A 12,981-nucleotide genomic window follows, 5' to 3' on the forward strand; every position below is an offset into this window, starting at 1 on the left:
AGCGGCCGTTTGCGCGGCGGCGCCTTGGGGCCGTTTGCGGGGGAGGGGGTGGTCGGGCCCCGCCGCTGCCGCCGCTTCCGGGCCGCGCTGGGGGCTGCTGGGCAGCTGCCGGCTGCGGAGCGCCGCGGGTGACGCGCGGAAGCAAGTCGTTAACTTCCCTGTTATTTCTTCAGTTATCGCTTTAATTCCTCAACAAAGTAACTAGATTAGATGTTATCAGTTATTTTTAGAAGTCGCGTACTGCAGAGTTGTAGAAGTTGATGAACAATGTTTTATGCAAAGTAATATAGGAGTGCTTAGAATTCACTGAATAAACATTTCTACCTTTAAAAAAGATAAGAGGCAAGCTGTTATTTTGCTGTTTAAAAATAACTTAAGACTAACCTAATATTATGGAATACATTTGGTAGTTGTGCTCAACAGTAAATGTGAGGAGCTGAAGGAGTGTAGTTAACAAATGCAGCATGTAGTTGGAGAACAAGAAGACTTTGTCACTGATCATAGGGGTTTTTTGTTATAGTGTGGCTGAGCCTTGAACAAGTTGTTTTGCTTCTTTGTGGTTCTGTAAAGCTAAATTGATGTGGTGTGCCTTGAGGCAGGTTGAAAATTAGTAAGAATATTTATAAGTAACTTTTAATTATTTAAAACTTTAAATACTAAATGCTATGCATTTGATGCAAATATGTAGTTTTATGTTAGGTGATGAAAAGCAATGAATATGCAGTCTTTGATTCTTTCAGCTGAGTGCAATTGAATGAATATGCAGTCTTTGATTATCTCAGCTGAGTGTAATTGCTCTTATTCTGTATTCACTGCTTGAGCTGGTCTTGAAAATCTACTTCCTGGTTTCTCTTTGTGGGAGAATGCACTGAAATTTGCTGCAAATCATGTCATGTTATCAGCAATGTGTTTCTGGGACTTTGTAGCTACTGCAATAAACATAAACAACGCTTTCCTCAGATTACCTTACCAGTGCTTCAGGTCATAAGGAGTACTGTAACACTTACTATGGGAGTAGTCAGGGTGGTATCTAAAATGCATAATTAAATTAAACATAAATAATGCAGGTTCAGTGATCTAGCAGTGGTGGAATTTGTTTTACTTATTTGTGAATTTGTTTAACTTATCTTAACAATGATGTAAAGTTTGTTTTTTTTCTCCTTTTTTTAAGCAGGTTGGAAGAATGAAAGGAAAGGGAGATAAAAGAATGTTGAACCATTTTGTTTGGCTGTATGATGGAAGGAAACAAGACAGGGAACCTCTGCAATAGATCTTTTGGATGGCTTCAGCGAGAAGAGAATGATGCTAAGCCATGGCTCTGGAAACTTTCTGATTGCTTTTCTGCTGCTGAAAAAACTTTGCCTTGCGGTGCAAAAACGGTAATACTCTGCTTTACTAAAAGCATAGTTGAAATACTGGTGCAGAACAGTATAGCAAACTACAGTGCTATGGCTGGTTGAGGGAGGGGAGAAAGAGAAGGTGCTTATCGTGGTAAGCACAAAATTTACCTGGAAATTTAAGTTCTTTAGTTCTGTTCTCAGCTCTCATCAATCTTGGTGAAAGTGTATGAGTTGCTCTGCTTGATAGGTTTTACTCTCTTGACCTGTGTGTTCAGAATAATGTAACCAATCATTTCAAAAAGTGTATAAGATACATTCTTGAAAGCTCTCTGAAGCTATTGCTGTGGAGTAGGGAAGTATCCTTTATGCTTCCAGATTTTAATAACTTAGCCTGGAGACAAAATTATAATGTCATGAATTAGGTATCTATTAGTTATGGTAATTGCAGGATACTGTTCTTCAAAAATGTCTAATTATTCCTTGTTTTCATTGCTTTAAATGTTCCTGTTCTGTAACTGAATACTGTTGTGTATATTTAAAATGCACAGTGTCCAGGATTAAAAGAAATAGTACAACACGATGACTTGCTTGAGCCAGCAAGCTCCAGCCATAAAGTAACTTCATTCATTCATTGAAAGTCAGATTGAGGATGTATGAAAGATGTGGGGAAAACAGGTGAACAGGTATCCTGCTGTAATGGTCTTCTCTTGCTAGGGGTTAGGAAGAGAGTTACCATCAGTTCTGGAATTTAACTTGAACTGGCTTCAGAGTAGTTATTGGCCTAGTGCATCCTTTATTCATAAGAGGTGGAATCAGGTAAAGAGTAACTGTTTTGTACTTGGGTAATCAGTTACTCATTACTGTGTAGCAGGAAATGCATTAGATCCAGTTCAGAAAATAAAAGTTGTTCTGGTCTGAAGCTCTGGAGCAGTGAGTTGTATGCAGCTTTGCACTGCTGACCTTGACTGTTCTGGAGTTTCTCATAACCTCACTTAGTTTTTGCTTATACTGTTTTAAAAAATATGTTTGTTTATGCCTTTTTCTGTCTATTGGTGTTTTGATTTGATATCTTAAATCAGAATATAATACAATTAAGAAATAGCAGGTAATAAGTTCTTATATTATTGTGAGAATTTAGCCTTCTCTGTCTTCGAGTACTTTACCTCCGTAATACCATTTCTACTTTTTTGCAGTATTAATCTTTGTTACTTCTAAAATTTTAATACCATTTTTGAGACTTCATTGAAAGCCAGAGAAGATTACATATATACATCTTAAATGTTTTTTACTTTACATTATACCCATCTGGATTTGCTCATTTAAAATATATATATATATATATATATATATCTTTTGCTTTACTATTGTAGGGTATCTCTAAGCCTTAGCTTAACTGTTCCACACTTCTTCAATTTTGTTTTTATAAACCCATAGTTATTTGGTTTATTGTTGTTGTGGGGGGTTCTGTTTGGTTTTTGGGGGCATTGTTGCTTCTAAAATCTTACGGTACCAGTGTTTCTCAGATCGGCGCAATATAACTGGCACAATATTTATTTTAATATTTTGCATGTTCAGGCAATGCGATAATAGTAGTCATAAAGATGACCATTTTAAAATTTCTATTGCTATCAAAATTGTAACTATTTAAAAATACATGTGCTTAAAGTATAAATTGCTGGTTTGTGAATGTTTCTGAACGTAACTTTGAGCCCTCTTTTTCCAGAAAGATTACATGGAGAACAAGAAAGCTACTGTGGAATTGAAGGATGCTTCATCTCCTCATAATGCTGGCTCTAAATTGTTTCCAGCAGTACCGCTTCCTGATGTTCATCCTCTTCAGCAACAGCAAATACAGCTTTCACCTGGCCCGAAAGTAAGCTGCTGTGCTCATGGCTCTGACTCTTCTTGTACTCCACAAATGCATTGTGGTGGTGGTGGTGGTAATTTGATTCACCCTGGCACAATATTAGACTCAAAAAGCACTGGGACAATTACTTGTCAAGTAGGGTCAGGATTTGCTTATCAATCTGCATCTTCACTGAAGAACCCTCCAGCTAGAAGCAATTTGGCAGGCATTGCGAGTGAGTTCCCTGGTATGTGCATAGAAAACAGTGTATCTTCCTGTCAACATCTGCCCTGTTGTGGAAAGCTCCATTTCCAGTCCTGTCATGGTAACGTGCACAAACTACATCAGTTTCCAGCCCTTCAGAGCTGCACATCTTCTGGCTATTTTCCTTGTTCTGAATTCACAAGTGGGGCTACAGGCCACTTGGATGAGCATATTGCACAACCGGAGTTAGCATCACGTGTGTGCGCCAACCCTTTGCACCTAAACATGGCACCTTCAGTTTGTTTAAAGGGCTCTCACTACTGCAATGACTGCCTGAGCAAGGTTTGTACACATCACATTTCTCATTCATTGTGTGGTATATGGTTAATGTTGAAGTAATAGATGTTAATTTTGAGCAAAACATCAACTTTGGCTTGCAGCTTGAGCCCTCCTAGTTGGTGATGCGTAGCTCAAATACAGTGGATATCCTTTGATTTGAAGGTGACCTCTTTATTGAGGTAACATTCAGTTCAATGCAAAGACAAAACAGCCTATCACAGTGTTTAGCTAATAATGGATCTGTAATGTGCTCGGACAGAATTTTGACTGGTTTTGAAAGATGGGGTTATCTCTTCTTGACAGCTCCAAATAAGTTGTTCCATAGTAGTGACTCTGAGAAAAGGTTAGATAACATTTAATGTGTACCCATGGGCAGCTGATCAGTAAAGATCCATCTTGTAACTCAGGTGCAATGTCTGATGCTGCAAGGATATTTTGGTTTTATTTTGATTTGTTTGGTTTTTGTTCAGTCTTCCTAAATTTGTAATGTATACTTCAAGACCAATTTGGTTCACTTGACTTACAAAACTAATTAAAACTGTACTTGAATTTTAATAGGAAATCAGAAGTGAAATAATACACCTCTCATAAAGCTGAGTATTTAAATTAACTTCCAAACTTGAATTTCCAATATAAAAAAGAAATGTGTTCGTTTCAATAAATTAAATAGTAAGGTTAGTATATTTGGAATCATAACTATTATGGGGGGGGGGAAGGGAAATGATTCAACCTTGTACTCTTTAATTGTGCTGCTTTCACATGCCAAGTGATGTATTCCTTTTAAAGAGTAGATGTTAGTACTTTTTGAAAACTGTACATCTTGATGTGCAGAGTTAAGTATCCAGAATTCTCCCTTGTATTTGCAAACCTAGAGCTAAGTATGCTAGGGAAGAGACTCTGGGCTAGAAGCACCCTTCATGCAGTGCTGCTGCTGGGAATTAACTTGCTAGTGTACATTTGAACTTGGGCTTGGCGGGGGGGAGGGGGGGAGAAGATTGGTTTGCAGTGAATGTTTCTAGCCCAGATAGTATGTGTTTATACTGTATATTAAATGAACATGTTTTAAAAAATTGTCCCAACAGCCAACCAGAAATAGCCTAGTTGATGCTGCTAAAATCTGGCCAAATATTCCTCCTCCAAGTGCGCAGACTGCACCTGTTTCTATCCCAATATGTAATGGCTGTGGAACCAAAGGAACAGGAAATGAGAAGAGTTTGTTACTGGCAAGCAGCCTTGGCAAATCACCACAGAAATATGGTAAACCGCATTTGTTTGAAAATTGCACTTGGTGAATGCACTCCTTTAATATTGTTGAATATAAAAAGTTCTCTTAAACGCTACTTTCTGCACTGCACTCTGGAAACTTCTGTAATGCCATAAAAGACTAAACAGTAAAAATATGCCCAGTAAATTTATTGTTAGCATAGAATTTTGATTATTATGTTTTTATGCAGTTGAACTAGAAAAAGGAATTTAAGAATTTGCAAGTTGCTTTGTTCTGGTGGAGTATAACGAAATTATCTTCAGCCATTCTTTCAAGAGGACTTTTTTTTTTTAACCTGACAGTGTCTGTTCTCCCTTCAATGCAGTAAAGCTGTAATATTTATAGTTGTGTTTCAGTGTTCTTGAATGGAAAATATTGTATGAAATAATTGCTTTAATGATCTTTCTATACTGTTATACTAGCTATGACTTCAGTAATTAAAGCACTACCAAAATTGTATTCCATTAAAAAAGAATATTTGAAGTATTTTGGAGAAACAGTTCTGATCCCTGCTAACATTTTGGTTACCAGCTGAAACTCTAGATGGCAAGTTACAAGTCATGCTTCCCTTTGTTCCAGAGGGTGGTAGAAAAATGAGAAATTTGATAGTTCTACTTTCTCATTTTAAGACTTAAGCCATTTTTATGTTTTTAAGATGCAATACCCCAATTAAGCATTCTTACAAAATTCAATTGTAATGAATCTGTAGAAGAATAAGTAGACAACAATACCCAAACAAAAAAATGACAGTTATCTAGCTTGCTTAATTTTGTTCTCAATTAACTTCATGGTTGTTTTTGACTTGTGAAGATTCGGTGTCCATTTGTCATGTGTTTCTCTTCCAGCTTGTTGTGGGATGCAATGGGTTTATACTATTGATTCAGCACTTTCAATGTGTATCTAATTTCGAAAGACCAAAAACTTTATTTGCACTTCCCAGCATGTAGTAGCAAAAACTTTTAACCTGATTCTTCTGCATTGTATGATACTCATGCATTTGTTCTGTGCTACCTTGTTTTTTTTATAATCGCTTGCACCATACTGGTAATCTCAGTCAGTTTTATTTAGATGCTTTATCTAATACACAATGTTCAGTTAACAGCTCTCAGGTTTTGTTTCCATTACTGATACAGCACCAACAGTGTTGATGGTATAACACAATTCAGACATTTTTATGGCAAATGCCACTCCAAAATTCAATAATACATTTTTAAAATAAATTACTTAGTTGTTTGATAGTTTCAGAATAAAACTAAAGTTGTCTTGCCTCTTTATCCTAACTTAACAGTTGCTAAACGTTTAAGATTGATTTGAGATATAAAGTGTTTCCTGTAAGGAGCAATTTTGAAAATATCTGATTGTTTTATAGATTCTCTGAGAAAATGCAACTAAACTTGTCTTCACAGGCCTGTTCTTTTTTAACACATGAAGCTTCCCACCTTCTGTCTCTTTTGTGAAAATGTTTATAGTATGCAAAGTTTAACATACTTAGTATTTTGGGATTAAACTATGAGCTGTGTTGTTAAACCTGTGCAGGGTCTCCGGAAGTTGCAATAACAGGCCAGATTCTGGAAAACTTACCCCCCATTGGAGTCTTCTGGGATATTGAAAATTGTTCAGTTCCCACTGGCCGCTCAGCTATTGCAGTTGTACAGAGAATTCGTGAAAAGTTTTTTAAAGGTCACAGAGAGGCAGAATTCATCTGTGTATGTGACATTAGTAAAGAGAATAAAGAAGTTATTCAGGAGCTGAACAACTGCCAGGTATGAAAACAGCATCTGCTTAAAGTGTTCTTACTTGAAAATATTTGTGCTCTATCAAATGTGTTAACAATAGTAATTCCTGTTCACTAAGTTTTTTTTTTTTTTTTGATGTTAACTTCTGTGTAGTTTTTCTGTGCGTTTGGTTTCTTTCAGTGAATCTAGTTTATGGTTTTATAAGTAGGCTTGGGTTTTGCTTTTTAATGCTGGAGATCACTATTCTCTGTGCTGTTTCTTAAAACTGAAACTGTGTTCTGTTTATATGTAGATTATTCTTTTATCCTTAGTTTTCACAAAGGATTTTGATTTCATTCTGTAACAAGAGGTGAGACGTTTCTGGTATTATCCTTCAAATCTGTTACTAAATCATTAACCTAAGGGAACTTAAAGGCCAGGTGTATGTGTTTGTGGTGTGTGGGTTTTTTTTTTTTTTTAACATTTGTTAATGAATGCTACACTGATTAGTGAGGGTGTTGGCTGTTTGTGGGGGTTGGGGGTGGGGGGGGTTTCTTTGTTTTTGTTTTTTTTTTCAAATTACTGGTGTTGATTGGGACGCCTTTACTCTAACATTCTGTTCTTCATTTGTACCTGTTTCTTGATATTCTAAGGTAGAAATTCCCCTTCCAACCCTTAAGTTGCAGATTTAATAGCGAGTCCTTTGTTGTTGGATGGTATTAGTCTGATGATATAAGATACTTGCAAATCATAGGTTGACTGTTTGTCCACTTATGTGAGGTAAAATGAGTTGATAGCAAGTACTGGATTTGTTTGTTACTGTTCTATTTCAAATGAGGACTTGTGGAATGTTTTGACGGTAGAGGCATTATACACTCTTAGAGAATACAAGGCATAAAAATTGTGATTTTTAACTAACTCAGAACAGCACAAGTCATCATTAAGATGTTTCTGAACAACTAGTGTTGAAGGTCGTTGCTCATTGGAACAGTTTGGGACCTGTACATTCAGTATTTCATTGCAAGTATGTGTGCATTCATTTATCTCAGTAGAAGCCACAGGAGTGAGCTTGTACTTTTTGTTAACTTTTGAAATTAAATTCAAGTTAGTATAGTTCACATTCAAGCTTTCCTTCAAAGCATCTCTCTGCTTTTCCACAGGTGACTGTTGCACACATCAATGCTACTGCAAAGAATGCTGCTGATGACAAGCTCAGACAGAGTCTTAGGAGATTTGCTGATACCCACACTGCACCTGCCACTGTGGTTCTTGTGTCAAGTAAGTGTTCAAGCCGTTGGTTTAGGGAGCAGAGTGTTCTGTTCCTCTCTTCAATGCTTTTGTATATGACAGAGTATTATGCTTCCCAAAGGTTGTGTTTAGATTCAGCTTTAAATGAATTGCTTAAGTAAGAATTATAGAATTCAAAGAATAGTTGAGATTGGAAGGGACCTTTGGAGCCCACCTGGTCCAGCCCTTCTGCTCAAGCAGGATCAGCAAGCAGGGTTGCCCAGGACCATGTCCAGTTGGGTTTTTTGACTCTACAACCTCTCTGGGCAACCTGTTCCAATGTTCAGCCACCCACATGGTAAAGTAGTGTTTTCTTATATTCAAGTGGAATTTCCTGTGTTTCAGTTTGCCCATTGCTGCTTGTCCTGTCACTGGACACCACTGAGAAAAGTCTGGCCCCATCTTCTTGACACCCGTCCATCAGATACTTACACACATTGATAAGATTCTTCTCTGAGCCTTCTCCAGGCTAAACAATCCCAGCTCTTTCAGCCTCTTCTGGTATGTCAGAGGCTACAAGGCCTTAGTAATCTTCATGCTCTTCATGGAATTCACTCCAGTACATCAGTATCTTTCTTGTACTGTGGATCCCAGCCCTGGACACAGCACTCCAGGTGTGACCTCCCCAGTGCTGAATAAAGAGGAAGGATCACCTCCTTTGACCTGCTGGCAATTCTTTCTAATGCAGCCTGGGATATTGCTGGCCTTTTTTGCCATGAGAGCACATTGCTGGCCCATGTTCAGCTTGTTCCCTAGGACCCCCAGGTCCTTCTCTGCAAAGCTGCTCTCTATTCTTAATGCTTTCAGTGTTAGCAAGGAAGTAATAGAGACAGTAAGTTGACAGACCTGTTTTGTTAAATCATCATTGGAACTTGATGTGTCCTGCTGAGTGTCATTAGGTATGCTTATAGAAACTGTCTAATGTTAGAAAGCTTCAGCAGGAACCTAATAAGGTAAAAACTCATTCAGTCTTCTTTATGGCAATCTTTCAGAATGCTTTGAGGAACATATATTTGATTTTTTTCTTCTTTTTTTTTTTATAATAGTGTACTATGCAGTTAAAAATGCAAGCCACTGAACTATTTAATTAGTGTATTGTCTTGGGTTCTTCCCTAAGGTTATAACCTGGTTTTTAAACTAAATAAATGTTTGTTACAAACGTATAAAGTACCAGTCTAATGCCTTTCCAATAATTTGCTGAAAGTTGTTATTAAAAAGAAAGCCCTTGCCTATGAGATTGAATGCTAATAACTGCTGATTTAAGTTACATCTGTTAAGAAAGCTAGTGGCTGTTAGTGCTCATTCACGGGAACTTAAGTGATAAATAGAGCCTGTCAAATCCGGTCTGGGGTTTTGCTTGTTTAATCTGATTTCTTTTTAAAAAAAAAAAAAAAACACTTTTTGCATGCGTTTTCTTGTTTATTCTTCTTTTTTTCCCTCCTCCAGCGGATGTAAACTTTGCTTTGGAACTCAGTGACTTGAGACATCGACATGGTTTTCGGATAATTTTGGTACATAAAAACCAAGCTTCAGAAGCACTCTTACATCATGCTCATGAGCTTATCTGTTTTGAAGAATTTATTTCAGACTTGCCACCAAGGTTACCACTGAAGATGCCAGTAAGACTTTTATTTCTTATGCAACAAACATATCAATGTGTCAGACCCCTTTATTTTTTTTTCTAATTTAGGTGGGGAATAGGCTAAAATTATGCCTTTTTTTAGTATAGCAACCATGTTTCTTGAGGCTGAGGCATAATGTCATCCACATACTTGTCTACTGTGTCTTTTGGTGATTACTGTGTCAATTTGTACTTTCTACCTTAAAGTTGAAAGAATAAAATAATAAAAGAACAAAATAATTAACTAAAGAGTACAGTATTAAGGTCACATTCTTATGGCTTAATATTTTATCAGATGATGTAACTTACATGCTTTCTTTCACAGTGAGAAAGTAGGGTAAGAACTTATTGTATTAAGACAGTTTTGCGATGCTTTCCTAATGTAAAGAAGCTGTTTCTGAGTATTTTGCTGACTGTCCACAGGATTTTTTTGTTGTTGTTGATGCTCTCCAGATTTGCTCTTTTGTCTTTGCACAGCACTTGAGGCTTTTTCTTTCTTTGAAAGAACTCTTTAATGATGTGTTCACAGACATTTCTAGAGTATACAGAATTCTTGGGTAGTTTAAGAACTACCTTGCTATTGGATTTTTTCCAAACGAATTGAATGTGGCAAAAAAAAAGGGAATATGTGTCACCAAAATCCAAGTAAAAAATATTGTTCTTGAACACTACTCAGGTACTGTGATACGAGCAAAATCTTTCATTCTTTTTAAACAGGCGTGCCATACACTGTTATATGTTTACAACCTGCCAACAAACAGAGACAGTAAAAGCGTCAGTAACAGACTCAGGCGTTTGTCAGACAACTGTGGAGGGAAAGTGCTGAGTATTTCTGGAAGCAGTGCAATTCTTCGTTTTTTAAATCAAGAAAGTGCTGAACGGGCTCGGAAGCGAATGGAAAATGAAGATGTGTTTGGCAATAGGATTGTAGTGTCTTTTACTCCCAAAAACAAAGAAGTTAGTGAAACAAAAAACTCAAGCTTTGTTGGAGCTGAAAAGGTGAAGTCTCCCAAAAAAGTTAACAAGAACACAAAGCTGTGCCTCCTCAGCAAAGAGTCAAATGATCAGTCTTCCAGTACCAAAAGCCCTGCTGGGAGAGGATTACAGATGCATGGCTCTGTCATCAAACCCACAAATGTTAAAAGTCTACAGGTATTGTTCTCCTTTGCTTGTGTTCTTGCTTTTCCTCATTTTCCAAGAGTTACTTTTGTTACAACTTTATTTTTAACTTGTCAATCCTATTTAATGTACCATTGTATAGTGACTTTCCAGAGTGAGAGCAATATCCATCCCCTTTGAAAGCAGGCAGTGAGTTTGAGGGTGGTTATGCTCAGTTCTCAGTTTGAAAATATTGCTGCTATTTACAGAGTCTTGTATATCAGGTCACTTCTGACTTTTATATCGGTATTGGGTATGCATCAAGAGTATGCATCTGTTAGTGGCAAAGGAAGCTAGGGTAATTCTACACAGCGTAGCAAAGATATACATTTCAACTCTTTGACAATTTACTATTTATTTCTTTCACAAAAAAAACCCCAAATATTCCTGGTTCTAAAATGCTAAGGAAAATGTAATTAAAAAAACTTATCAGCTAGGTTTCTAACTGAGGGAAACCCTCTGGCCAGAAATGTCTGATGCCTTTACAATGACTTTCCTCCCCTTTCATGTAGGAGCTGTGCCGCCTTGAATCAAAGACTATTGGTAGAAATACTGAAAACCAGCAAGACCACTTAAGAGAACAAATTCCTTCGCCTCAGAGTAACTCTAATGCAGCAGTTCCTGTGTCTCTGGCAACCAAAAAAATTGGAACAGGAGAATCAACCTATAAAAGTAGTCAGAAGTATGTTTAAAAATAGCAAGACCTTAATGTTGGCTACTTCTTTAATATGTTAATTCTGTGAAATAATGTGTTTTCTTTTTTTATGTATATTTATAAATAGAAAAGAGACCTCTGCTTCCAGGAGTATTTCCAATTCCCCTGTAGATAAAAAAGATAAAGATGAAACTGTATTTCAGGTCAGCTATCCCTCTGCTTTCAGTAAGTTGACTGCCTCAAGACAACTCAGTCCTTTACTCATGTCTCAGAGTTGCTGGTCATCTCGGTAAGTATCTGTGTCATATTTGGGAGGTGGAGTGAGACTGTCCATGCTAGGCCACTTACAGTATATACATTGATTCCTGACATCTGCATATGGAATTGCATAAACTAAAAACAGTATTGCAATATACTGTGATTCATGTGGAGGGAAAAGCAAGCTAGTGCTGTATAATGGCTAGCAGAGGGTGGATATGAAATAAGATGAAGTGAACACTTTTTAAACAGGAACTTACTGTGTCAATTGTTTCCTCTACGTTTTGTCTTTAAAGCCTCTGAAAATCTTCACAGGCATTACAGATACCTTATTCCTCTTAACTTCAGTGCCTTCCCCCTCCCCCCCACCCCCAAGAGAATTTAGTGGGCTTGGTGAAATTCCTACTAAGGACTTAAATATCTGTGCTTTTCCAAATATTAAAATCACTTGAATGAGTTTGACTTTGTGCAATTTACACAATTAATATATTGCATTAGCAATATATAAATTTGACACCAAGTCTTCTACTGATTAAATTGAACCACTTTGAAATACGGTGTTATGAATGATTTCCGTTTCTCTCATAGGAAAGACTTGTCTTCTTCTCATGTTTTGCTTATGTGGTAAAATTTTGTTTGTATGTTTTGCATATGGTGTGTATATATATATGTACTACGAAAATGCCTTAAATGCTCTATTTGTGCACTTGACACATGTTTAGTCTGTAATTTGTTTTGACGTATATATCAGAGTTGTGCAATAGCTATTTTAGTTCATAAATGTTTTTTATTTTAACCAGGAGCATGTCTCCAAACCTCTCAAATAGATCATCTCCACTCACATTTAATGTAATAAATCATACCAGTGGTACCGACTGTCCTGATCCTTTTGCAAATGGTGCAGATGTTCAGATCAGCAATATAGATTACAGATTATCCAGAAAAGAGTTGCAGCAAACTTTACAAGAAATTTTCTCAAGACATGGCAAGGTAAAGGCTAAAATACCTTTATTAAATATGTCTTTTAGATGGTTCTTGTTTGCATACTTATGGTCATGTTTGTGGTCTAGCTTTAAATGAGTAGGAAGGGAAAACTATCCAAACATTACTTTTAAACCTTGTTAAAATGAAGTGTTGTGTATTTCCTCTAAAAAGACTGTAACATCACTTGCACTATCTTCATAGATCTGGTACTCTGAAGCTTTGTATATAAAATTCATAAGTGGCTCATTGGTCATCCAGGGAGGAGATTTAGGCTTTAACTGCGTAACCTTTTTAAGCTGTAAAACTGAAT

At 36.8% G+C, this 12,981-nt stretch overlaps 1 protein-coding gene across 8 annotated transcripts in view; it reads left to right on the forward strand.

The window, feature by feature from the left end:
• The first annotated feature begins 1,160 nt into the window (after positions 1-1,160).
• MARF1 (meiosis regulator and mRNA stability factor 1) overlaps positions 1,161-12,981 on the forward strand; it is a 43,021-nt gene continuing 31,200 nt past the window's right edge. For 6 of the 8 annotated variants that reach the window (XR_003255309.1, XR_003255310.1, XR_003255308.1 and 3 more), the window contains exons 1-10: positions 1,161-1,379; positions 3,064-3,732; positions 4,812-4,986; positions 6,530-6,756; positions 7,869-7,986; positions 9,442-9,614; positions 10,334-10,768; positions 11,287-11,456; positions 11,557-11,718; positions 12,488-12,677. Coding sequence is in view for 5 of the 8 variants with exons in the window: in XM_026076648.1 (XP_025932433.1) it covers positions 1,233-1,379; positions 3,064-3,732; positions 4,812-4,986; positions 6,530-6,756; positions 7,869-7,986; positions 9,442-9,614; positions 10,334-10,768; positions 11,287-11,456; positions 11,557-11,718; positions 12,488-12,677 (2,466 nt within the window). In the remaining 3 variants the exon portion in view is untranslated. The remainder of the gene's footprint in view (positions 1,380-3,063; positions 3,733-4,811; positions 4,987-6,529; positions 6,757-7,868; positions 7,987-9,441; positions 9,615-10,333; positions 10,769-11,286; positions 11,457-11,556; positions 11,719-12,487; positions 12,678-12,981) is intronic. The other 2 variants (XM_026076652.1, XM_026076650.1) reach the window with 2 other exon arrangements.

This window comes from Apteryx rowi, unplaced genomic scaffold (assembly GCF_003343035.1).
Source record: "Apteryx rowi isolate R43461 unplaced genomic scaffold, aptRow1 scaffold_436, whole genome shotgun sequence".
NCBI lineage: Eukaryota > Metazoa > Chordata > Aves > Apterygiformes > Apterygidae > Apteryx > Apteryx rowi.